The sequence below is a fragment of the Phoca vitulina genome, unplaced genomic scaffold (assembly GCF_004348235.1).
Source record: "Phoca vitulina isolate PV1807 unplaced genomic scaffold, GSC_HSeal_1.0 scaffold33, whole genome shotgun sequence".
Classification (NCBI taxonomy): domain Eukaryota; kingdom Metazoa; phylum Chordata; class Mammalia; order Carnivora; family Phocidae; genus Phoca; species Phoca vitulina.
In genome coordinates this window covers 13,574,698-13,599,854 of record NW_022589736.1, presented here as the reverse complement: position 1 = coordinate 13,599,854, position 25,157 = coordinate 13,574,698, and the positions used below count along the sequence as shown (strand labels likewise).

General features: G+C 40.2%; 1 protein-coding gene across 2 annotated transcripts in view; it reads left to right on the top strand.

Annotated features, from left to right (window-relative positions):
- UPF2 (UPF2 regulator of nonsense mediated mRNA decay) overlaps positions 1 to 20,396 on the top strand; it is a 108,696-nt gene extending 88,300 nt beyond the window's left edge. Inside the window, exons 19-22 of one of the 2 annotated variants that reach the window (XM_032425622.1) lie at positions 2,502 to 2,669; positions 10,754 to 10,895; positions 12,308 to 12,428; positions 19,108 to 20,396. In XM_032425622.1, coding sequence (XP_032281513.1) covers positions 2,502 to 2,669; positions 10,754 to 10,895; positions 12,308 to 12,428; positions 19,108 to 19,117 — 441 coding nt within the window. In that variant the 3' untranslated portion in view covers positions 19,118 to 20,396. Of the gene's footprint in view, positions 1 to 2,501; positions 2,670 to 10,753; positions 10,896 to 12,307; positions 12,433 to 19,107 lie in introns of those variants that run through there. The other variant, XM_032425623.1, reaches the window with a different exon arrangement.
- Positions 20,397 to 25,157: the final 4,761 nt, after the last annotated feature.

Genomic DNA, 25,157 nt, shown 5'->3' with positions numbered 1-25,157 from the left:
CCTCTGCCACTCCCTCTGCTTGTGCTCTTCTGTCTATCTCTCTGTCAAATAAATAAATAAAATCTTTAAAAAAAAAAAAAAGAAAAGAAAACATTTTAAACACGCGGTAATAGATTGACACAGCAGTAAATAGATTAATGAAGTAAGAGAGTCCCAAATAGACCTAAAACCTGGCAATTTAGTAACACTGTAAAGATAATATTGTAAATCAGTTGAGGGAAAATGGATTATTCAATGAATGGTCAGTAAAAAATAAAGCTGAATTTCTGTTTTATTTCCACACCAGAATTAATTGCAAATTTATCAGAAATCTTAAAAATTGTTCAGACTGTTGAGTACTGCATTAAGACTCCATGTTTATTCTTCATACCTTGCCGTCAGATACTGTTAGTGCCGTGTTTCAGTTAAAGCCACGGTTAAGGCCGTAAGCCTAGTAAATGGTACAGTCTGTTCTCAGCCACCTTGCTGTTCTGCTTTCCATCACAGAGTGCCATAAGAAATGACAAACCGGGGGGAGGGGAGGGCATATATATGTATATATGTAATATAAAATTAAAATATATATATATATATGGTTTATACAATGCAGGGTTAATAGTTGTACTATAACAACAGATCCTGCAAGCCAATGAGAAAAAAATAAATGACCCGGGGTTTTTTTGTTGGTTGAAAAAACAAGTGAAATCATGCTAAAGCTCACTGATAATCAAAAGATAGCCTGGGTGGCTCAGTTGGTTAAGTGTCTGCCTTTGGCTCAGGTCATGACCCCAGGGTTCTGGTATCAAGCCTTGTATCAGTAGGTTGGGCTCCCTGCTCAGCTGGGAGTCTGCTTCTCCCTCTCCCTCTGCCTCTCGCCCAGCTTGTGCGCACGATCTCTCTCTCTCTCTCTCTCAAATAAATAAAATCTTAAAAAAAAAAAAGTCTAGACTATCAATAGAGGACCAATTATATAAATAAGGGCATAGCCATATAATTAGCTCTGTATATATTCAGAAAGATGCCCATGGCGTGGAATCAAAAAGAAGAAAAACGTGTATAGTATAGAACAATATGCAAAGTTACACCTTTTATTTATATGTTTATATTAGTATTTTCAAGAAAAATCTGGAAGAACATGCCCCATTGATACTGGGTTTTGCATCTTGGAGTGGGTGGAGGGGGGTAGAGGAAGGGGTTGGTATGGACACATTGTCTGATATATTTTTGTATTTAAATAATTTACAAAGAGAATATGTTAATTTTATAATTAGAAAATAGTTAATTTATAAATCAAGAGTGATCTAACCTGATCCTTTCAAATTTTAAGTAAAAAGTCTTTGTAAATCTTACAAACCTGGGAGAACTTAAAGCAAATTCTAACAAATTGGAACTTAGAAATAATAAAACTTTACACCTTTAGTACCATTTTATTTGATTTGAAATCTCTTGCAAATAGGGAGCCTATATCAAAAAATCATTTAAATTGTAGTAAAGCAATTTCAAAACCTCATGGCCTTTCAGCATTACCTGCTTATCTTTGAAGAATCAAGTTCAGCTCTTTCCTCATTTGTGCTCCATTCAGCAAATACAGAAAATTGTGTGCAGTTCCCTAAATTCACCATACTGTTTCATGTCTTTGCTTTTGCACCTGTTTTTCCCCTTCCTAAATTCTCTCCATATCCCCCAGACTGCTCTGCTACCATTTGCTTGTAAGAAATCATATGAAACCTTAAAGACATTTTCAAGTATCCCATTTTTATTCAATCTTTTATGAAATCTCAGCATCCACCTATTCCCAACCAGGCCTATATACAGTCACTCCACCCCCAACACAGGTTATATATAACTTGGATGAATTGTAATTAATTGATTTCTCTCTCTTAAGTTGTGAACTCTCTGAGGGTAGAGACTGTGTTTTTAGGATTAGTACCTCAAAGCCTAATGCACAGTAAGTCTTCAGTGAAGGTTTGTTTAAATAATTGGTTGATAAATGCAGTGTCAATGTTAAAAACTTGGGTATTAACAAACATAAAGCTAATCTGAACATTAATAGATTTCATTCATTCTTAAACATTAACTGAGCACCTGTGGGCTGTACAACACTGCTAGAGGACACCAGGGAAAGGGTGTCCAGTGCTGAACCCCACCAGTCTGGTGGAGGATTCTCACAGAGAAGCAGGCACTTGTGACACATGGTAATTGTGAAGGAAGATGTGTTGTGTGGGTATGCATTTCCGGAGCAGGTGAAGTTAGGAGAACCTACAGCATTGTGTGTTTGGGCTCAGGCGAGGCTGCAGTGATAAACAGGAGCCAGTCACAGAGGTCTGCCGAGCCATATATGTAAGAGCTGGGGGCAGGGGAGGGGCCAACTCTATTTCAGTGACCTGTCAGAGAGATTACTTTGGCTCCAGTGATTGGTGTGTTTTAGGAACTTTGGCACGGAATGAATTGTTCGAAATTTTTATTTACATATATCCATATGTACCTTGGAGTACTTATATTTTTTCATTTCTGTCTTTAAGCAACGAAGTGGTGAATCTGTCAAAGTGCACCAGCTTGATGTTGCTATTCCCTTGCATCTCAAAAGCCAGCTGAGGAAAGGGCCTCCACTTGGTGGTGGGGAGGGAGAAGCGGAGTCTGCAGACACAATGCCGTTTGTCATGTTAACAAGAAAAGGCAATAAACAGCAGGTAAGAAACTGTCCTCTGTGTATTCACAATTGATTGTTAGTTATAACTGTTTTGTAGGTTCTAAGTTATCTTTTGCCTATGAGGGAAAAGAGTTGGAAACATTGAAAGTATTCAGCGGTAGAAATAATTTTATTTATTATATGTATGGTATCAGTGGTAGAAATAATTTTATTTATTATATGTATGGAAGACACATCTGACTTCTATTGAATGGATATTTTTTAAAGGAAAGGACATTTAAATTATAAATTCATAAATATTTGTAGAATATATAAATACCTTGACTTTCAGGAGGAAGGCTTTCATAAGTAAGCTCAGGGTGGGAAAAGAAAGGAGGATGTTGACAGATAACAGCTCTAGAAAATTTTCAGTTAAGATTTCTCTTGAAAAATCATTGTTTTCTGACCTCTAATCCTTCTCCATTCTCCTTATACTGCTTCCCCCTTCTTTCCCTTATCTTATAGATGGCCCTCAAAATCATTTCCCTTACTGCTAAGCTGTTACTTCAGGGATTCATAAACTGATTCATACATTCATGCATCAAATATTTATTGATTATTGAGCATCTACTATGTGCCAAATACCAAGTACTGAGGCTATGGTGTTATATAAGATAAAAGTCCCTGCCCTCGTGAGGTCACATCCTGCCAAGGTTAATAAACGAATGTATGTGCAGAGAGTGCAATGTGCTATGAAGAAAAAAAAAACCCAGCTCTCAGACACAACTCTAGGATATATCACCCATTACCAATTCTATAAAAGTTCTCCCAAATTTTAACATTTCTGAAATCAAGCTGCCTCTTAGCATTGATGGGCTCTTGTGATAATTGGCAGCATTATTTTCTGTTTTAGTGGTGTGTATAGTAACGGAGCTTCTTAAAATTAAGGGAACGTTAGATTCTGTGAAATATGGTAGCTACCACCACTTACTATAGACAAGTCTAATACCTGGCTTCTGTATTCATTCAGATAGTCATGTCCCAGGTAATTTGTTGTTCACTCTCTATGCACTAGGCACTGTCCCAGGTGCAAAATATACAGCAGTCACCAGAGTCCCTCCGCTGGGCAGAGAGGGTGGGAGGGGGGAGAGTTTTCATTCCAGTGCTGGGAGGCAGACAGTGAGGAAATACATAAGGTTGGGTTGGGGGAAATGCAGCACGATAGAGGCTCGAGAGAGACAGGTGGGGAGAGAGGTAGGGAGCCTGCTGGGCTGAAGGGCATGGTGTGCAGGACGTCTAATGGGATGTCACCTGTGATGGAGGGGATAGAGTGCTCCCTTCCCACCAAGACAGCTGCCAAGAGATGACCCCCAAATACTCGGAGGCTCAGGGTTGTCCAGGATACCATTATTTTGCTGTATTGCAAGGAAATCTCCAGATCCAAAAACCATGCACCAATTAGAATCCTGGGAAGGGGGGCCGGGGAAGACGTCACATCATGTTGTATGGCTTTGGCTTTGGCTCAGGCTCAGGGCACTGCTGTGTCTTTGAAACACTGCCTTCATCATTCCTTTCCAGTCCCAGCCTTCCCTCCATCCCGGCCTCTGGGGTTATTGTGCATTTAGGGGAGCTCTGCCTTCGCCCACCCTCAGGCCAGGTTTGAGCTCTGGCAATCCCCCCGCTCCCCTGTCCTCCACTCAGTCCCTAGAAAAATAAGAGGTTTTTTAAATCAAGACCCTAAACTTGGTGTTGAATCAAGATCTTTGCAGAACTGCTCTCGTCAGAGCACCTGAAACTGCTAGTTCATCCTGATTCCCAGGATTCTCAAAGCCCAGAGTTTTTGCTTTTCTTTCCTAGGGACTACTTCGTTGTCTGAGTCTCACTGTTCTATTTCAGTCATTACATATTAGGTCTGCTTCATTCTCTGTTTTCTTTAAAAGCTCTTAGCTCCTCCCTCACCCCATACCAGATTTTCTGGGCACAAGAGAGAGTTTTTTGTTTTTTTTGTTTTTTGTTTTTATTGTGAAGGGCAGTACTTGGCAACTTCAGTTAGATATGCACTGGTTCCCATCCAGTGCAGCTACTGAACATTTGTATTACTGGCATACTTTTTTCTTATCTTTTTTTTTTTTTAAGATTTCATTTATTTATTTGAGAGAAAGTATGAGTGGAGTGGGGGGATGGACAGAGGGACAAGCAGACTCCCCACTGAGTGGGGAGCCCCCACCACATGGGGCTCAATCTCAGGACCCTGAGATCATGACCTGAGTTGACGTCAGATGCTTAACCGACTGAGCCACCCAGGTGCCCCAAACCATTTTTCTTATCTAAAAGGGGCTTAGGAATATCTTTCTGTGAAGATCAAATTGCACAAAATTTAAATAATCCATTTTCTTCATTTGTCCCTCTCTTTTGTGAGGCACATGTGAAAATTCATTTTAACTTTGTCAATTCATATCCCCCATTTGACCTTTTTAAAAAAGGACATGCAGTCATAAATTAAACCATAGCCTACCCTAAGAAACTTCTGAACTTTGAAAAATAAATTCATTTCAGCAGTCCTAAATTCTAAATTGTATCGACCAAAGTAAAACTTAAGTGTTTATTTTTTAGAAGGAATATTTTGGGTTTAAAGTAGACAGATTATATACTATATAACTTTACACAAAATGAGGATTGGAAATCCTTATTTCTTAAAATGTGAAATTTTAATTTTTAAGGAAACATTTTTATTGAACTTTACTAAAAATATATTAGCAAGCATGAAACGAGAGTTCAGAGTACTTGGTTATTAAGTAAATTTTCAACTCATACACTTTATTTGGAATTTTGGAGAATGTTCAATTTTAAGAACATTATTTGAAGAAACATCACTGGTACTTTGTGGTCTGAAAAAGAAAGTTATTTTGTTCTGATTTTTATTTCTTTATTTAACTTTTGGGTGTTGGCCCTTCTGGTGCAACGGTTTTTTTAGAAATATTAAATGTTTTGCATTATAGGAATCTTTAGTTCTTAAGTGAATGATCTCTTTGTGCACCAGATTTGTGCTCAGAAATAACTTTCTTCTGTAGTCATTAGGAAAATAAAAGTTTGTACCAATGAAATGAGTAGTTGAAAAGAGCATAATGCTAGTCATAATTTATTTTTCTAGATTTAAACATTTATGAATTAGAATAATGAATTGAAATAAAATGTTTTGATCATTAAAACAGAAGTTTCAATAGAACCATTATATAATGTTCTAAAGAGCTTTTTTGATTGCTCTAAACAAATGTGTAGTATATTTATTATAGCTTAATACTTGTAAACAACCCATTTTTTTGCAGTTAATATTTATAAAGAGTCATCATTTGTTTTATATATCTTTTGACTGGAGCAATTGATACTTGGGATTGTGTGTGTGTGTGTGTGTGTATTTCAATTTCAACTACAATTATGAAATAGCTTTAAAATACAACCTAAATCACCTTTATTGCAATTATTGTATTCCAGAAAATCTAGTTTGAGTGACTTCAATCTTTTTGTCATCTAATTTGCTATAAAGTAGTAACTCTTTTTTAAAAATGTTTTGGCAGCTTTACATAAAGGCACTTGGTGAGGGTGGCATCAGGAAATTGGTCTCTTGTGCTCTCTGTATTTATTACTATCTCTTTTATATCCTTTTTTTTTAAAAAAGATTTTATTTATTTGAGATAGAGTGAGAGAGAGAGAGCATGAGCCGGGGGGCAGAGGGAGAGGGAGCAGCAGGCTCCCCGCTGAGCAGGGAGCTCGATGCTGGACTCGATCCCAGGACCCTGGGATCACGACCCAAGCCAGAGGCAGACGCTTAACTGACTGAGCCACTCAGGTGCCCTCTTTCATATCCCTTTTAAGCACTTGAGAACATTTTCTTTTGTAGAACTTGTCTCAAGTCAGTCTTATAAATGAATAGAAACCTACATTTTTCACATTTTTGATCAAATCATTATGAAATAATGTTTTATACTGTTTCATTAGTGTGGTAAGTACCATCATTATTAGTCTCTTCAGTACTAAATTATGAAGGACAGTTCAGATGTTTTTATCAGAAACCCAGTAAGGGGAAAAAAACGGCCACCCTGTTTTCTCTGAGTGTGTTAATGTGGTGACAGAGAAGCATCTTAGAATTGCAGCTTGTGATTTTATGGGGATCAAGAAATTGTCTGCCTTTCTTATTGGGCTGCTTTGCCTTGAGTATTTTGTGAAACAGTAGGTCACTCTTTATGCGTTTGCATATATTTATACATGTTTAAAAACAGTTTGTAAAGCTATTGAGGAAAAGCAGCTAGCTGAATAAGTAAGAGCGTTGTAATATTGGAGTCTGTAATTTACCTTGAGAAACTCAGATTTTTACCTCTCTTTATCCTTATCATCTCAAATAAGGCATCTTATTTGATACTAGGAACAGAGAGTGACTTAAAATTTAGCTGTGATTCTTGAAACCTAGTATTTTGTATTTCACTGAAGACAGTACTCAACATTGCCCAGATTTCTTACTAATAATACAAATAAGAAAGTAATTGTGGTAATAACAGTAACAGCTAAAACATATTGAATTCCTACTGTATTTCAGACATTGTTCTTTTTTGTGTAATTATATCTTTAAAACTAATGTATTAATTTATATAGCTCTGTCTTTATTGATTTATACTGGCAGATTAAATTTTATTTAGAGTATTTGTAGCTCTGATATGTCTGCTAACCAGATTTCACAATTATTCTGTTAAGGGAAGATTGGAAAATTGCTTCAAGTCATCATTCTGGAAATTGTTCTCATTGTTGTGGTCTTTCTAGAATTTGACATCTCTGTCTCTGTTGTCATAATAATTTGGCCCACCTCTGTTTGCAATGTCTGGGTTCTTGTTTTTGGGGTTTTTTTGTTTTTGTTTTTTTTTACTTTATTTTTTAAGGTTTTATTTATTTGAGAGAGAGAGAGCAAGTGAGAGAGAGAACACAAGCAGAGGGAGAGAGACAAGCAGACTACTCGCTGAGCAGGGAGCCCGATGTGGGACTCGATCCCAGGATCCTGGGATCTTGACCTGAGCCAAAGGCAGACGGTTAACCAACTGAGCCACCCAGGCGCCCCTTCAGTGTCCGTTTTAATTCAGCTTTTCTCTACCAATAGTTTATAGCACCTGGATTTAGAGATGTAGGTGCACAGAATTTGTAATTGTGGATGAAGGAGAAATGGACCGTCTTCAGACCATATATAGTAAAATTTAGAAATAAACAGTCTATAACTAGCAGTTTTTAAAGGAGATGTAATGAGGATGTGGAAATGCTTTTTCTTTTAATTGAAGTATAGTTGACAAGAGGAAGTACTTTTTAAAAGGCTATGTTCAGGGTCATAAGAACAAGGAAGGGTAATCCCACTGCTTGTGGAGAGATTTTTGGAAAACAAAACAAAACAAAAACCAACTATTCACTTTCGCTTTTATCAACAAGGAAGATTTCAACCTGGAAGGTTAAGTTGAAGATTGGGTAAAATTAGATAGTGTCAAAAGGGGTAATTTATCTACTTTAAATGAGTCCCAGTCTTTAGTTAAAAACAAATTATATCTTCAAAGACTGAAATAACTTCTATATGTAATTATAAAGCAGTTGTCATTAAACTTAGAAAAAGTCTTTCAGAATGAGGCAGTAGTCAAAAGATTCATAATGGGCAAATAATTTCCTTGTTCAAAGAGCAAGGGAAAAGTACATTCTGAAAACTGTACAATCCGGTAAACTTATATCAACTTCTAGCATAATTCTAGATTGAATTTTAAAACAGATGATTTTAGTGATGACGAAAATGAAAATTAAAACCAAAGTGAAAATACCATTATATACTCACTAGAATGGCTAAAATTAAAAAGACTGGCCATCCCAAGTGTTGGCAAGGGTGTGGAGGAACCAGAACTCTTGTACACTGCTAGTGGAATGTAAAATGGTGCAAATACTTTGGAAAATATTTTTGTAGTTTCTTGAAAATTAAAACACACCACAGGGTGCCTGGCTGGCTCACTTGGTAAAGCATGTGACTCTTGATTTCGGGGTCATGAGTTCAAGCCCCACTTTGGGTATAGAGCTTACTTTAAAAAAATAAAATCATTAAAAAAATTAAAAAGAATAAAAAATAAAATTCACCAGCTATTCCCAGCTTTTCATTACTAGCATTTTGCATTTAAGAGAAATGGAGACCTATGTTCACACAAACGTTTGTAAATGTATTTGTAATAACCTAAAATAGAAACCCCAAGGGCTATCAACAAGTGAGCAGATAAGCAAATTACAGTACCTTCATACAAAGAAATACTGCTCTACGATAAAAAGGTACAAACTATTCATGCATACAGTAACATGGATGCATCTCAGAATCATTGTGGGAATTAAAGGAAGCTGGGCAAAATAAAATACGTATTGTATGATTCAACTTACATAAAATTTTAGAAAGTTCAAACTGATCAGTAGTGACAGAAATCAAGTTAGCAGTTGCCTGGGGGTGGGGTAGAGGAAAAGATGGGTTACAGAGGGACAGAGGAGCCTTTGGAGGTAATGGACATACTCATTATCTTGATTGCAGTGAGGTTTTCTTGATTGTATGTGTATGTGTTTTTTTCTTTAAAAGATGGTTTTGAACTCATAAAATAGAAAGGGATAGTTGCAAGGAGTCTGTCCTTGACCACTAAGAGCACATTAAATCAAACTAACCTCACTGGGGAGAACGGGTGAGGTTGGTGAAGTCTTCTGGCTTGTAGCCAAATGGACTACCTTAAACATATTTTTATTTTGATATAGGAGATACTTGGTTATCTACTGTGATAAAAATGTAGTTAGTTGGGTTTGTAGATGTTTCTTTTTTTTTTTTTTTTTTAAGATTTTATTTATTTATTTGAGAGAGGATGAGAGGAGAGAGAGAGAGCCCATGAGAGGGGGGAGGGTCAGAGGGAGAAGCAGACTCCCTGCTGAGCAGGGAGCCCGATGCGGAACTCGATCCCGGGACTCCAGGATCATGACCTGAGCCGAAGGCAGTCGCTTAACCAACTGAGCCACCCAGGCGCCCGGTTTGTAGATGTTTCTACACTACACTACCCACACTTAGTATTTTTCACCTTAGTGTATCTGAGCTGGTGCATTTAGTGTTCTGGGTATTACATTTTAAGAGGAATATTTACTGACTAAAGTGCATCATATAAAAGCGAATACCAAAAGAGAGGACATCTGAGATAATATGAAGAATGAGATTGTCAAATCAGATTCAGATGAATTAGAGACTTACACAGTGTTAAGCTTTACTAATAATTTCAAGGATGCAAGCATTCAAAATTGCATAGATCAACCAGAGAAGTCTGGGATCCTGAGCACAGGTCTCTGTGTCCTTTCTTTCCTCATCAGGCATGCCCTTGACCCAGAGTATTAGAGGAGGTCTCTTAACTGAGGTGTGCACATTATACACAGCAGAGAGAATTTCCATTTTGTGTTCACGTAGTTATGTAGGTTACTCAACGATTTCCAGGGAGCCCTTAAACTCATAGATTCTATCTAGGTTTGTGTACCTTGCACAATCCTAACCAGGGACATCCTGCTAAAAACAAAACTTTTCGTAGATAAGGACTCTCTCCCATAACAGAGAAATAGATCTTGTAGGGCAGTTGCTTAACTCTTCCTCTGTTCCAACCTTGCATTCTCTCTTTAGAAGTAAGAAGGTGTGTCGGTACTAAAGATGGAGTAGATTTGATCTGTATCGTCCAGGAGGCCAGAACTGGCTCCAGAGGATAGAAATGAAAAGGATGAAGGTTACAGCTTGCTATATAAAAGTCTTTTTGACAATTATAAAGTCTTTATGATGGAAATTGATACCCTTTTGCTAGATGAGTGCTTCCAAACAGAGTGCAGGAAAGAGGAGCTTCTACTTTTCTTGAGGTTGAACTTGATGGTCTTCCACTTCCTATCCAACCCAGTGGGTTTGTCTCTAGAAGATTAAGACTATTATCTGTTTATGTTCTTAGATGATACTGTGTTTATTGACTTAGAGGAAAGACATTATTTTTCTAAATTTGTTTAATTCTACTTAGCATTTTATTTGAAATCTTTTTTCTTCAATTTTCTCAAGCCATTTGTTATTTCTTTCTTATTTTTTCTCAGTTTAAGATCCTTAATGTACCCATGTCTTCCCAACTTGCTGCAAATCACTGGAACCAGCAACAGGCAGAACAAGAAGAGAGGATGAGAATGAAAAAGCTCACATTAGATATCAATGAACGGCAAGAGCAAGAAGATTATCAAGGTAAACAATCCTTTATAGGACAGAAGTAGAAAAGTTTTATGCTCTTTGGGATTTTTAAATACAGAATATCAAGAGTTTTTACCCTCACCTCCCTTTCATGTCATCTTTGTAAATATTTAGCTTAAGAAATTGTTTTTATAGGGCGCCTGGGTGGCTCAGTTGGTTAAGCGACTGCCTTCGGCTCAGGTCATGATCCTGGAGTCCCGGGATCGAGTCCCACGTCGGGCTCCCTGCTCAGCGGGGGGTCTGCTTCTCCCTCTGACCCTCTTCCCTCTCTTGCTCTCTGTCTCTCATTCTCTCTCTCTCAAATAAATAAATAAAATCTTTAAAAAAAAAAAAAGAAATTGTTTTTATATTCCATTCTGTCTTCACTTAACTTGCAAAATAACAGTAATGTAATTTTCATCGTATTTTGCTAACTCCGTAATTCAGTTGAAGTCTGTACTATTTAGAGCTATGTTTGCAACTGAGATGATAATCAGTTTTTAATTGCCTCATGTTGCCAGTCATCTGTGAGCAATTAATGCAACACATATTTATTATCTCATTTGTCTGTTTGGGAGTCCTGTCTCAAGGACCCCATGCTTCTTCAGATTTGAGGGTGTACCCAAATTAAGATTCTGGTTTCGTGCAGATGTACCCAGCACTTTTCAACTAAGTGGAACCTTATGTATAGAGTCCACGAACTTCATAAGCCAGCCTCTTGGTGTTTCTGTGGCCCCCAGATTTTAGAGCCATAACATGGCTGTTTATATAGCACTGTACTGACAGACTGCTTTCTGTGCAAGAGAGATTGTTAAGTAAATAAATACTTGGTTTTTGACCTTCGAATCTCTCTTCTAGAATCTCTTCTGGTAGATACCCAACATTTTTAACAATCAGTAATAATAGCTAACACTCAGCGTAAGTGCTTACTATGGGCTGGACACTGACTTATGTACTTTTACAAAGCACTTAACCCTCACCACAATTCCAGGAGATAAGTGCTTATTATTATCCCCATTTGACATTTAGGGAAATGAACTGCAGTCCCATGGCTAGTAAGTGGCAGAGCTGGGATTTGAACCAGTATTGTCTGGCTCCAGATGCTGTGTTTGTAGCTATTGAACTAGACTGCTTCTCATACTGTTTTACCGCTTCACACTTATGTAGTGGCCAGATTGACAGTACAGGGGATATTGGATATTAAATGCTTTTTTTTTTGGATATTAAATGCTTAAAGAGCATGTCTCCTCTCTTGATGTGCTCTTTCAGAACTTCTTAATCATTGCAGTCTGTGTAATTGTTATTTTTCTTTAATCACCTACTTGACTGAACTAATAAACTTGATCTCCCTAGGGTTTTATTTGCTTCATAGAGGGGAGTGCATTTACCACAGTTAACCACCTTTTCTGTTTTGCTCCTGCTTACAGAAATGCTGCAATCTCTTGCCCAGCGCCCAGCTCCAGCAAACACCAATCGGGAGCGGCGGCCTCGTTACCAACATCCAAAGGGAGCACCTAATGCGGATCTAATCTTTAAGACTGGTGGGAGGTAAGATGGTCTCTTTTTTTCCTCCTTTAGCTACTTGTTTTTCATGATGTCTGTATGAATAAATTAGATAGTTCTGGATTATACTTAATGATAAAGGCCTAATTTTTAGCAAAATAGAGAAGTCTTCGAGTTGTAGGCATTTGAGAAAAGAAAACGTATTTATAAAATAATTACAGTTTTTTGTTTTTTAATTTCAGCCACATTGATCTTGGCTTTCACTCTCTGAGTGGACTTCTTTGGATTCTTTAATTTTCTCTTTTGCATTCACAGAGATGACTAGTTATAGATGAGTTTGAGAGAAATCACACACTTTTGTGTTAGAATTTTTTAGGTCAGTGTTGAGTAATGCTTACAAAAACTCAAAACCTATTTCCTAGACTTTCAAGCCTGCAGGCTGAGTTTGTTTTGAGGTATTTTGTTTGTTTTTAATTATAGAATGTCCTGCTGGGATCCATGCCAGTTCTACTTAAACTTGAGTTGCTTAAAGTGAAATAGTTACAATTCCATAAGGAATTTCACATAGAAGATTCCTAAAAAGACCTTATTCATCTTCTTTTAAGGGAGAAAATTATTTAAAGTTTTCTGGGATCTGATTTAAAGACCCATACCATCAACTCAATTTTCTGTCTTGTGGTTGGGTTATAATCAAAGATGACATTGGCCTTGCTGCTCTTACTTATTGATCTCCTTCAGGGTATTGGTGTTTTAGGCTAAGGACATACAACAGTCCCAAGATGTCACCTTGATGTCGGGGCAGGCAAGTTGGGTGTGGGAGGAAGTGTGCTAGGGATGGGGAGCAGAATAGTTCATTACTGTAGACAGCAGGGCTGGGAAAGTGCAGATCTCTGTCTTGTACTCAATCTATGTTTGTGTGTTCCTGATAACATTTTTCTTTGACCTATACGCTCAGACAACTCTGGTCAGATTACAGGTTAGCACATTGGTTTGTCATGACAGTTTAGGGGTCTGTTTTTTAACATCTAGTGAGTGTAGTGTTTTTAGAAATCCAAGCTAGAACTGATGTACAAATCCATCTAATGAGGCATAAGATACTAGGTTATTTTTAATTATCCAAGCTTCATTAAGGCCCTTTAATAAAACCTTTTATTGCCACTAAAACATAGAACATAGGTAGTTTTAACAAGCCATAAAAATTTTAGTTTTCTGCTCTTTACATTTTCTTACAGAGCTTTAAATATATATCAGTGTCTTGATAATACCCGTTTCTCTTGTCTCGTGGTTGGCAAACAGAACTATTAGAATATTTTTATCTTGATGTTTTCCACCAACTTCACCTTTCTGTATTACAGCTTCACATCTCTGAACGGCATTATTTCTATTAATACCTAATCCCTTCTTTAGTCACATAATGCAAGTATAGTGTATTTTCCTAATTTTTCCCCATTTTTAAATGTTTGGGTGGATTTAAGAATCAGTAAGTTTGACATTTGATACATAATTGGTACTTGCCGTACGATATGCCCCCCTCAGCTTTCACTCATTCCACACCTGCCATGGGTTCAGTCCTGCACTGTGGCAAATTAAAAGTACAAAAAGAACAAGTCTTTATGCTCAAGCTTACAGTCTAGTGGGAAAACTAAGCATAGGTATTTGAAAGAGCTAATTCTGTCCAAGTCATATATTTTTTTAAAAATTCATTGAAAGTTTATTAAGTACCAGGCATTTCTTAAGCAATAGGAAAAAAAATAGGGGAAAACAGATGTGTAAACTTACATATGCTAATAGATGTGTAACAGATGAACATAAAGGTACGCTTTTCTTAGTTTGGTACCAGTTACTCAGTTGTGTTTTAGAATTCTTTTCGTTAACTTCTTGTTTTCCTTCCCTCCTTCCAGCCCCTAGTAAACCAAACTTGAAAGGATTGACCATATTTGCTGTTTCTTCCTCACCTCTCACTGGTGTGGCTGACTGCAGTCTGCTGCCCTCCTTCCCTCCCCTCCGCCTCCAGCTGTGCCTCCCAGTGTTTCATTCAGCATGTGGACCCTCTTTTTCTTGACATACTCTCTTCCCTGGACTTACATAGCTGTCCTTTCTTCAGGTCTTTCTCTTCCCTCCTTGACTCCTCCTCCTGTCTCCTGACTTCGTTATGAGCTTGCTTCTGCCTGGAGACGCTCATGTCCCTCAGGGTCAGTCCTAGGCCCTCCTCTCTTACCCTTGTATACTCTCCATGGGAGGTGTCCTTCCCTCCTGTGGCAAACTTACCATCCATTGCTCCAGCTCAGGTCGCATGTTTTAGTTTCCGACTGTATATTCATTCACTGGTCTTCTAAACAACCACCTAGAAGGTGTGTCCCTGCCCCCAGGCCTCTCTCCTCCTCTGTTCTCTGGCTCAGCTGAGTGGAGGCACTGCTGGGCCAGTTGTCCACACTAGAAAAGGAGGTTTAAGTTTGGACTGTTCTCTCCCTCAGTTTCCGTGTCTAGTTAATTAACAAATCCTTTGATTGTACTACTGAATGCCTCTCACACTTGCCTATTTTATTCTACCTCCGCTGCTGAGACCCCCAGATCAAGCTACTATCACCTCTTATTGGATTGTTGCCAGCAGCCCCCTGATCTGCTTCTCAGTCTCCAATATCAACCCCTTCCAGTTCATTCTCTTTGCTGTACTTGCAGTGTTCTTTCTAATATGCACATCTGCTGTCTGAGTAAGTGAACTCTTCTGCTTAAAACCCATCAGTGGCTCCTCATGGCTTGTAGGATAAAGTCCAAACTCCTAAACTTGGTTACCGTGGCCCTACATGATGGGGGGAGGGGGGCGGTTGTTTACCTTATTGGCTTTATCTCTTTCTCTTCCTCTACTCCCAACCACGCTGGTCTTTTAGTCCTTCTAGTTGTGTTCTCTGTTTGGAATTTTCTTCTGGATATCTCCTGCTCTTCCTTCAGATCTTACCTTGATATTCTCAAGTCTGACGTAGGTTGGTGCATATATGCTGCCCTTGCTCGCTGTATTTCTACAGACCTTGTCCTGTGTAATCATCTACTACCTTGTCTTTATCCCCCATGAGACTGAAGATTGAGGGCAGAAATGAAGCCTTGCCTTGTTTTCTGTTATAACTCCTCTGTGGCTCTTGTGCGTAGCACATAGTAGATGCTCAGTTAATATTTGTTGAATGGACAGAGAAACTTGTAAAAATCTGTATTTAGTCATTTAATAAACTTTTTTCCCTAAGCTCTGCTCCCTAACTCTTCTTTCCTCATTTCCTGATTTTGTGAAAGTCCAATTTTTGAGCTACAATCTCTTCCTGTTTTAAATCTATTCTTAAAATCATAACTCAATAAAAAATGCTGACTTGTCCATCATTCTTTTTTTTTTTAAAAGATTTTATTTATTTATTTGACAGAGAGAGAGACAGTGAGAGAGGGGACACAAGAAGGGGGAGTGGGAGAGGGAGAAGCAGGCTTCCCGCCGAGCAGGGAGCCCGATGCAGGGGCTCGATCCCAGGACCCTGGGATCATGACCTGAGCCGAAGGCAGACGCTTAACGACTGAGCCACCCAGGCGCCCCTTGTCCATCATTCTTAAAAGTGGCTCTCTGTAAAGTATTATGGTATTTTCAAAGCCAGTGCTCTTGTAATACAGTCGTGAGTGAACATGGAGAGGAACAAGCAATCATGTAAACAAAAGTTTTTGACCCATTCGAGCATCAAATGTTCTTTGCCATTTTTTTTAAACATAAGTTTTAATTGAAGAAATGCAGTTGTTTGAAGGAACATAACTGGTGGGGTGGAATCTCCTGGTGGTTTGGCACCTCTTTATTTATTTTCTATTTTTAACACTGGGCCAGACAGTAGAAAGATGTGTATCTAGGGCAGTGGTTCTTCAGATCCCTTAGGGAGAATGTGCTGCGAGGTGAATTCCTAAACAGAGGAGGGAGAAGAAAACTTGAGTCAGGTCTGAGAAACTGTTTTCAACTTGACTCTTTAACTTGGCTACTGTTTATTTTAAAAAATTAGTTATTAATATTGTCCATGTTATATGGCAGATAAGGGGAAATTCATTTGGATACTGGTTATTAAGACAGATTTTGATAGGTTCCCAGGCATTAATTATAATGATTTAAAAATTTTTCTAATCACAAGGGATCCTTAAAATAGGCTGTAAATTAAAATTGCAGCCCTTCTCACTGGGCAGTGATACCCTAACAAAGCATAGGCATTTGCTTAGAATGCGTTAAAATGGCAATAGTGTTCTAGTAAAACAGTTAATCAGTGCAGAAAAGGTTGTTTTCCACTCTGCCAGTGTTGAAAATACTGTGAAACTTCAAATCTTTGGCAGGTGTTAGTGCTGATATGGTTTCTGTGCTAAAATCCGTATGAATTAAACCAGTGCTCCTTCAACTTTAAAACACACACACACACACACACACACATTTTTTTTTTTTTTTAGAGCATGCACATGAACAGGGATGGGGGGTGGGAGGGCAGAGAGAGAGGGAGAGAGTATCCTCAGCAGGCTCCACATCCAGCATGGAGCCCGATGCAGGGCTCAGTCTCACGGTCCTGAGATCCTAACCTGAGCTGAAATCAAGAGTCAGTTGCTCAACCAATTGAGCTGCCCAGGTGCCCCTAAAATACATAATTTAATCTTAGTGACTCTTATTAAAAACTGCTAGTTCTCGCTCATTTCTAACATCTCCCAGGTGATGTCAGAGCTTCTAGAATGCAGATCACACTCTGAGTAGGGTGTTATACTACTGGACTTTTTTAACCCATCTTAAGGAGTTGTGCCTTTTTTTTTTTTTTTTTTTTAAAGATTTTTACTTATTTATTTGACAGAGACACAGTGAGAGAGGGAACACAAGCAGGGGGAGTGGGAGAGGGAGAAGCAGGCTTCCCGCTGAGCAGGGAGCCTGATGCGGGCTCGATCCCAGGACCCTGGCATCATGACCTGAGCCGAAGGCAGACGCTTAACGACTGAGCCACCCAGGCGCCCCAGGAGATATGCATTTTTTTTAAGATTTTATTTATTTGAGAGAGAGAGAGAGCGCGCGCACAAGCACAAGCAGGGGGAGGGGCAGAGGGAGAAGCAGACTCCCCACTGAGCAGGGAGCCTGACGCAGGATTCGATCCCAGGACCCTGAGATCATGACCTGTGCCGAAGGCAGACGCTTAACTGACTGAGCCAACCAGGCACCCCAAGATGTGCATTTTTTATTAGATATTTTCTTTATGTCCTTATTGTAAAGTTAAATAAATGATACTTTTGTTGTAAAATAGAGTCCCTTGTAGAATAGCATTTCATCCAAAGTGTATACTGTATTTTTTGAGCTCTTAAATTTTCAAATCTCTCAAATGATTGTTTGCCTATAAAGTAGTCAAATGACATTCTATACTATATTCAGGGATGTATTTATCTTATCAAAGACTGGACATTTTGTTCTATCATTTATTGTATTTATTTAAAATACTCTATTTTAGGGGCGCCTGGGTGGCTCAGTTAGTTAGGCCACTGCCTTCAGCTCAGGTCATGATCCTGGAGTCCCGGGATCGAGTCCCGCATCGGGCTCCCTGCTCAGCAGGGAGTCTGCTTCTCCCTCTGACCCTCCTCCTTCTCATGCTCTCTCTCATTCTCTCTCTCACAAATAAATAAAATCTTTAAAAAAAAAAACAAAACTCTATTTTAAACCATTTCTCTTGACTTCAGGAGAGCGACTTTCTCTCAGGGAATACTTGTGTTATTTACCTTGTTCCCTTCAGTTCAGTCCTGTTACAGATATATCCAGCCAAAGATACACTTTTCTTTCTTTCTTTTTTTTTTTTTTTTTTTAAAGATTTTATTTATTTGACAGAGAGCACAAGTAGGCAGAGCGGCAGGCAGAGGGAGAGGGAGAAGCAGGCTCTCCTCTGAGCAGGGAGCCTGATGCGGGGCTCAATCCCAGGACCCTGGGATCATGACCTGAGCCGAAGGCAGACACTTAACGACTGAGCAACCCAGGCACCGCATACACTTTTCCATATTCACATCTTATTCTTAGAAATCAGTTTCTTCCTCATGTAAGCTTTTCTTGTGAGCAACGAACTATTAGCTAGCGCTGCCAGAGGAAGCAGCACACGCTGGGTGACGGTGGCCACAGAACTGCTTGCCTCGGTGGCAGGTGTCTGCAGGGTTGCCTCCTCCTGACGGCTGTGGGGGGGTCTGTTCGGGGCCCTCCCTTGGCTTCCGCAGCACTGCCAATCCCTGCACCTGCATCTTCACCTGGCATTCTCCCTCTGAGTGCATCCTCCTTTGAAGGACAGACTGGATTAGGGGCCTGTCCTACTCCAGTGTGGCCTCCTCTTAACCAGTTACATCTGCACTGACCCTTTCCAAATAAGGTCACATCCTGAGGTCCTGGCGTTAGACTTCAACATGGGTATTGGGGTGGGGAGGGACACCGTTCAACCGTTACACAAACCCTAAACACTCAGCACGTTAGAAAGTAGTTACGGGCAAGATTCCAGGACCACCCGTCTGATCACCATCAGAATTGCTCTTTTTAGTGCCACTCTGCTCCTGTTGTTTCTTAGTCCAGTAGGAGTTTGTGTGCTCTTTAAGAAGCACCGATTTGCCTGGGAGACGTCAGGAAACAGCAGTTGGTGGTTGTTGAGGGGGCCTTTTCTTGCCAGAGGTTTGCCCTCAGTACTAGTTCTTTTTAACGTTGCCCTGTTTGTGCCTCCAGGAGACGTTGATCCAGCAGCACGTGTCATTTCATTAGGTCCTGTATCTGATGTTGTGGATAGTGGAGTCCTCCAGCAATTGAATGAGAGCAGTGGACACATCTCAGCATGTCGGTCTAGAGCGTTGCGAATCTAAACCTGGGACAGGCTGGGGCCATGAGGCAGGAACAGCAGCCTCTGCCAACACCGGAATAAGCCGACGCTTCCAGATAAGGCGGAAAGGCCTTTTGTAATGGAAATCACGTGAGGGTTAATCTTCTCTTGAGAATGGCAGTCAAGAAATGAGATGGTTAACTTGACTACTGAGCAGTTACACCAAGAAGAGTGTCAATGAGATGACTGAGCCAGAGAAGAAACGGTTGTGATGGTAATGGTATGGGGGAAATGAACTTGAGTTTTAAATTTGATTTGAGTTACAGTGTCTCTGAATTGAACATCCCATGTTGGAAGAAGATAAAATTGGGGGCTCCAGGACTGCAGTAGAAAAGTATAGAGCAAGCAGTAAAATCTTCTAGTAAAAACTTACATGCAGGACAACAAAATGATGAAAGATAACCAAATACCAGATAATCCACCAGGAAGGCTTTTGTTTAGGAATTTGTTTCAAGAGAAACAAGGGATGAGGGAGAAAAAAAAATCCATTTTATCCATCAGAGTCAGTAATACAAAATTGCCTATTAGGGTAAAAGAGAAATGTGAAGACTTCTACTATACAAAGAGAATGAGTTCAGATGGCTTAGGGGAGTCTGACACCAGCCCAGGAACAGGGAGAGTTGAGCCCATTGTAAGTATCATTGAAAACAAACAGCGTGCCAGTCAGCATGTCACAGCAAATGGACGAAGGACAACAAGAACGGGATCAGAAGATTTTGTTGACCTTCATGGGTTTACAGCCTCTGTCTCTAAACAAAGTATGGAAACAGTAGAGCTTTTATTTTGCGTTTGTTTTTGTTTTGTTTTGTTTTGTTTTCCCCCCCACTAAATAGAAATGAGGGTTCTTAGTCTGTTTCTGGCAGTCTGTTAATTTATTAGATAGTTGTCTTTCGTTTGCTTTCCGATAGGCGTAGTAAGTTTAGTTAAAGAGCACATCTGTATGCTACAACTTGATTACATCTTTTTTTTCTAGCTATTTTGCATTTTTTCTTTTACCATGTTTCAGTTTCTGCATGTAGAATTAAATAAGAACAAAACTTGTAAAGTTGTAACATTTCACATGGAAATGCTGCCCGATCTTCACCAGCTTCAGAAATCTGACCTTTGCCGATGCTGCAATAAAGTGTTGTAATTTAGATTGGGCATGGTTGTGTTTTATTTGGTTTGGGTTTTGGAAATTTATTAAATGTGTAGATCTGTGTCTTCAAAGGTCATCCTCGTCCTTTCTGAAGCAGCCTCAGAGACGGTTTCTTGGGCATATTAGTGGTAGTGCTGCTCTCCCTGCGGCATTCTGGGTTTGCGTGGTTTTCCTGGGTGCCTGGGTCAGCTCACCTGGGGGTCTACTCCAGGGTAGCCCATGGAGTCCAGTAGAATAAGCATTTTTAGAATAGGCTTAAAGCTGGTTAGGATGGAAAAGGTTGACATGGCCTGGCCCAGCGTGAGGCAGTGTTTATGGTTTTACCCATGTGTGTGCAGCAGGATTAACAAAAGCCCTTATGCAACTCAGAAAGGAATCACAACAACCATTGTTTCCAGTTTCTTTCCAGGTGTTCATTTCAAGGTGGCCTTACACAATCCCGAAGAAATGATTGTGACCACTATTGCTAAAATTTCTAAAATTCATCTAAGAGCCGTTAGAATTTGAAAAGAAGTAAACTTTTAATTAAAAGAAGTTTCCAAACTCCACTTAATTCTGTTTCCCCATTTTCCCACCCTCATTGCCATCTTTATCATTGTTTGATATGCCATTACTTGTGATTCTACATTGGGGAGAATGGTTTACAGTTGTTGTTATTTTTACGTTCTAAGTTTTAAATTGTTAGAGGGAGCCAGGGATCATTCTAATGTATATCATGCACAAGGCAGAGAATATCTGAAAATCAGCTGTGATAATAATTCACCTTCAGTCTTTCATCTAGAAAGAATAAGGTCAGTAGCAGGTGTCCTATGTTTTGGGAACCATAAAGAAAGTGGACCAAATAAGATGGTGTGCAACATTGGTACTTTATTCAGCTAGATTACTGGAACAAAGATAGATTACTGGTGACGAAAAGATTAGTGCTATGTAAGATAGGTTATGTGTAAACCATCAGCAAGCTTGCTTCTATTAAAAATAAATAAGGGGGAGAGCCTCCTGACTTTTGGGAAACATTCCGATTCTCATAACTTTGTCATTCTTTGGGGCCTCTTTTTCCCTTTTATGGTCCGTTAAAGGTAAGCAGATGTTAACAAATCCAATACCAGACTTTGAGCCTTTGATTCCTTTTGGGAACTAATGAGCCAAAAAGGCCTCTGGGCAGCCTAAAGGTCCCTCCTCAGGTGAGTCCCTGCACTTCACTGTGGGAGTCGCCCATACCTCGAATGCTGTCACTGTTCAGAGTCGTCACCAACATGCCCATGTAAACCTCGCGGCCAGACGGAAGGAAGGAAGGACAATGGTAGCACGCAGTAACTGGAAGAGTTGAGAAGGAGCAAGGCCAGAAAACTAACAACCACGTGAGCAAGACACAGACACACACAAGATAAGAGAGCATGGTGCAGAGCCAGGCCCTCTGGGGTGGTGGTAGTCCCAGAGTGTGTGGGATGTTAGTACTGGAAGAAACAGTCTGCAGATGGTGAATCATCCTGGAAAGTGTGGTGAATTCACACCACTTAATGTGGTGAGGTCAGTCATTGGTGGTATCAGAATTTTTGTAATCAGAAATAACTTTTTTATAGGAAGGAAATGGGCCCAGAGTGGTGAGGCCAATAGCAAAGGGAGGTAGACCTCAGAGTTCCTAATAACACCCACTGTAGTATATATATCTTCATAACACTCATAATGGAAAACTTGACATTTGTTTTAAAAAAAAATCTCTTATGAAAGGCAGAGGTGAAACATTTTTCCTTCTAAAATGGTTTTAAGGTTTTTCACATTTATGGATGACCTTCCAGCTATCCAGAAGCCCAGTATGCTATGTAGTCACAAAGGAAAGATAACCAATTTGAATTTGTTTAAACCCACGGGAGACTGTAAGAATTCTAACGTTTGAAACCAACATGAGAGTATATTGGGCTTTAGAAGTAACTGAATGCAGTCCAAATTGACATGTGTGCTTTCTGCTCCTCCGCTTTGTTCTTCCTCACCGTCTTAAGTCTCCTCAGGCTGCCATCACAGAGTACCACAGACTGGGCAGCTTAAACAGCATTTACTTCTCAGAGTTGTGGAGGGGGGAAGCCCAGGGTCGAGGTGCCAGCACGGTCAGGTTCTGGGGAGGCCTCTCTCCCTAGCTTGCCGCTGGCGGCGGCCTTCTCACAGTGACCTCCCTCCTTGTCCCTCTGCGTCCTCCGCGTCTTCCTCTTGTAAGAACACCACTCCTGTCACATTAGGGCCCCACCCTATGACCTCATTTCACCTTAGTTACTTCCTATAGAGGCCCCCTCCAAGTAACAGTCACACTGGGGGTTGGGGTTAGGGGACAAGATTCAGTTCACAGCATTGACTGTAAGCTTGGCTGCCGACATCTATCAAGTCTTGTAGCTGTAGCTACAGACGACCTGATGGTCTGCAGCCACATCTGCATGCACGGTGCTGCTGGCCCCGGCTGGCGCAGTCTCTGACCTTGGGCCAGTGAGCTGCGGTCAAGGGGCGGGCCCATTGCAGGGGCCTCACCAAGTATGGGGGGGGGGGGCAATTCCTGTACTCAGTTTTCCAAAATTGGGGTTCTCTCCGATTTTAAATGCGAGGTTTCCCACACAGCTCTAAGTTTATTTCTCAAGTTGGTTTGTAAAGAACCCCAAGTGTTTTATCTACACAACCTCTCATTAAAGCATCCCTTTCACTTTTTGTGGCTGCATGAGGTGTAACTGTCTAGCTCTCCATCTGATGCTTGTCCTTAGACTTGTTTTGAATGAAAATAAAATGGAGGTGGGATCCGTTTAAAACAAATTTTAAAATACCTAGCATCCTATAGTAAAATCACATTTTTTACATTCTCATTTATTGAAAAAAAATTTTTTTTCTTTAACCTTTGGAAATCCAAAGGACATTCAGCTACCTGTTTTCTCAATAGATATGCTTTCTGGAGGAATACCTTTGAAAATTGTTGGATTATTCAAATGTTTGTTTCCTTGGAAGTTGTTCTAATTTTCATAGAGTGTGTATGTGTGTGTACAAGTACTCATGTTTTTATGTCATTCTGGTTCTTTGAACTGTTTGCTTTGTAATCTAAGAGGCAAACTTTTTATAATCTAAGAGATGGGTTTAATGTGTCTCCCCATCAAGAGCTGTGTGCACCTGTATACACTTGCCATTAGGGGGTGCTCAGGTCTGGAACATATTTTCAGTAGCAGCCCAAAGGCAAGAAATGCCTGCTATGTTCAGAGGGGCAGTGAAGGCGCCAGGCTGACCCCTCATCATTCACTCATTAGTTGTATATTGAGCACCATCTCTTGACACTTCCTTCCTATATGACCTTAGGTAGTTATTAACCTCTAGACCTCAGTTTTCTCATCTGTAAAATGGGGTAACTTATTAGGGTTGTATGAGGAAATAATGGGATAATGGACATGACGGTCTTAACACAGTGGCTGTTTTGTAGTCAGTGCTCGGTAAAGGTTAACTAGTAGTAGTGGTGGCAGTAAGTAGTAATCGTACCACGGTTTCTGTGTGCCAGATGCACTGTTGGTTACAAAGCTGACCGGCACACTCTGCCCTTGAAGAACTCATAAGCCTTCAAGTGTACAGAGAGTGAGTATCAAGTTCAGGCCTGGGTGGCTAAAATCATATGCATGACCTCCAACAAACTGTGTACGTTATTATTCACAAAAAGATGTGCCCCAAAAGAGTGGGAATGCCACCCTTCAAGTGACTCTGGCCTGGACTAAGTCCTGTTTCCTTGCCAAGTAGAAAAATAACGTCCCCATCTCCCCAGGGAGTAATAGCCACTTAAATTCAGTCATGAACCTTTTACTTTCCCATTAATTTTTTTCCTGTCTCTAACTTCCTCAACAGCAGAGGGTTGGTGGTTGACTTGACTATTAAGGAGAACTGCGTGGTGGTCCTAGTTCATATGACTCCAAAAGTAGGGTACCTTCTGAGTCCTCCTAACATTCCTGAACAAGAAAGAATGGGCTGTTGGGTCAGGCCACGCCCAGTGTTTTCCCAAAGCGTATCATGGATGGGGGTCAGACGGATGAAATTCCCAGGTGCTCTTTGGAAGAGATGGGGATCCTTGAAACCACAGGCTGGCGACTATTTCCAGCAGACAGGGTGGGCCAGGAAAATACTTCAGAGTCATGTTGAGACGAAGGTGGGGTTTTTGCTGGGCTTCTTTGAGAGGGCATTGACAAAGAATGGGAAGTAAAGGGGGCGAAACAGGAAGCACTTTTGAAATGAGAAAGTGGAGTTACTTGGTTTAACCAGTTTGACTTCCCGCTTGTGTGTATAGCACCAGGCCATGCAGGGCTTGGCCCTTCGAATAAGTGAGCCCACGTTTACTATGACTTCTGTGTGCACAGGGGCCATTGATGAAGCCTTGAGAATATGAGGAATTGTAAGGAATGGCCCAAATGCTTCAGAAATGTATAACCTTGATCAAAGCTGCACTCAGAATGTGTACCCTTCCACGTCAACGCAGGACCAACTACCGCACGGCCCCCTTCCATGACCCCAGTGTGGCGGAGGGATGCTGGACGCGCCGGCTGGAATTCAGTCCTGCCCCTTGTTGGGTAAGTGCCATAACCTAAGCCTCATTTAACTCATTTGGACAATGAGAAATGATGAATTTTCCAGGTTGGTTTTGAAAATTGATTATATAGCGTTCAGTCAACACCTGGTATGTGCTAGGCTGAGGTGACAGGGATACACAAGGCAAAATCCCACTTCTACGGAGCTTACATTCTAGGAGGGAGAGACGTA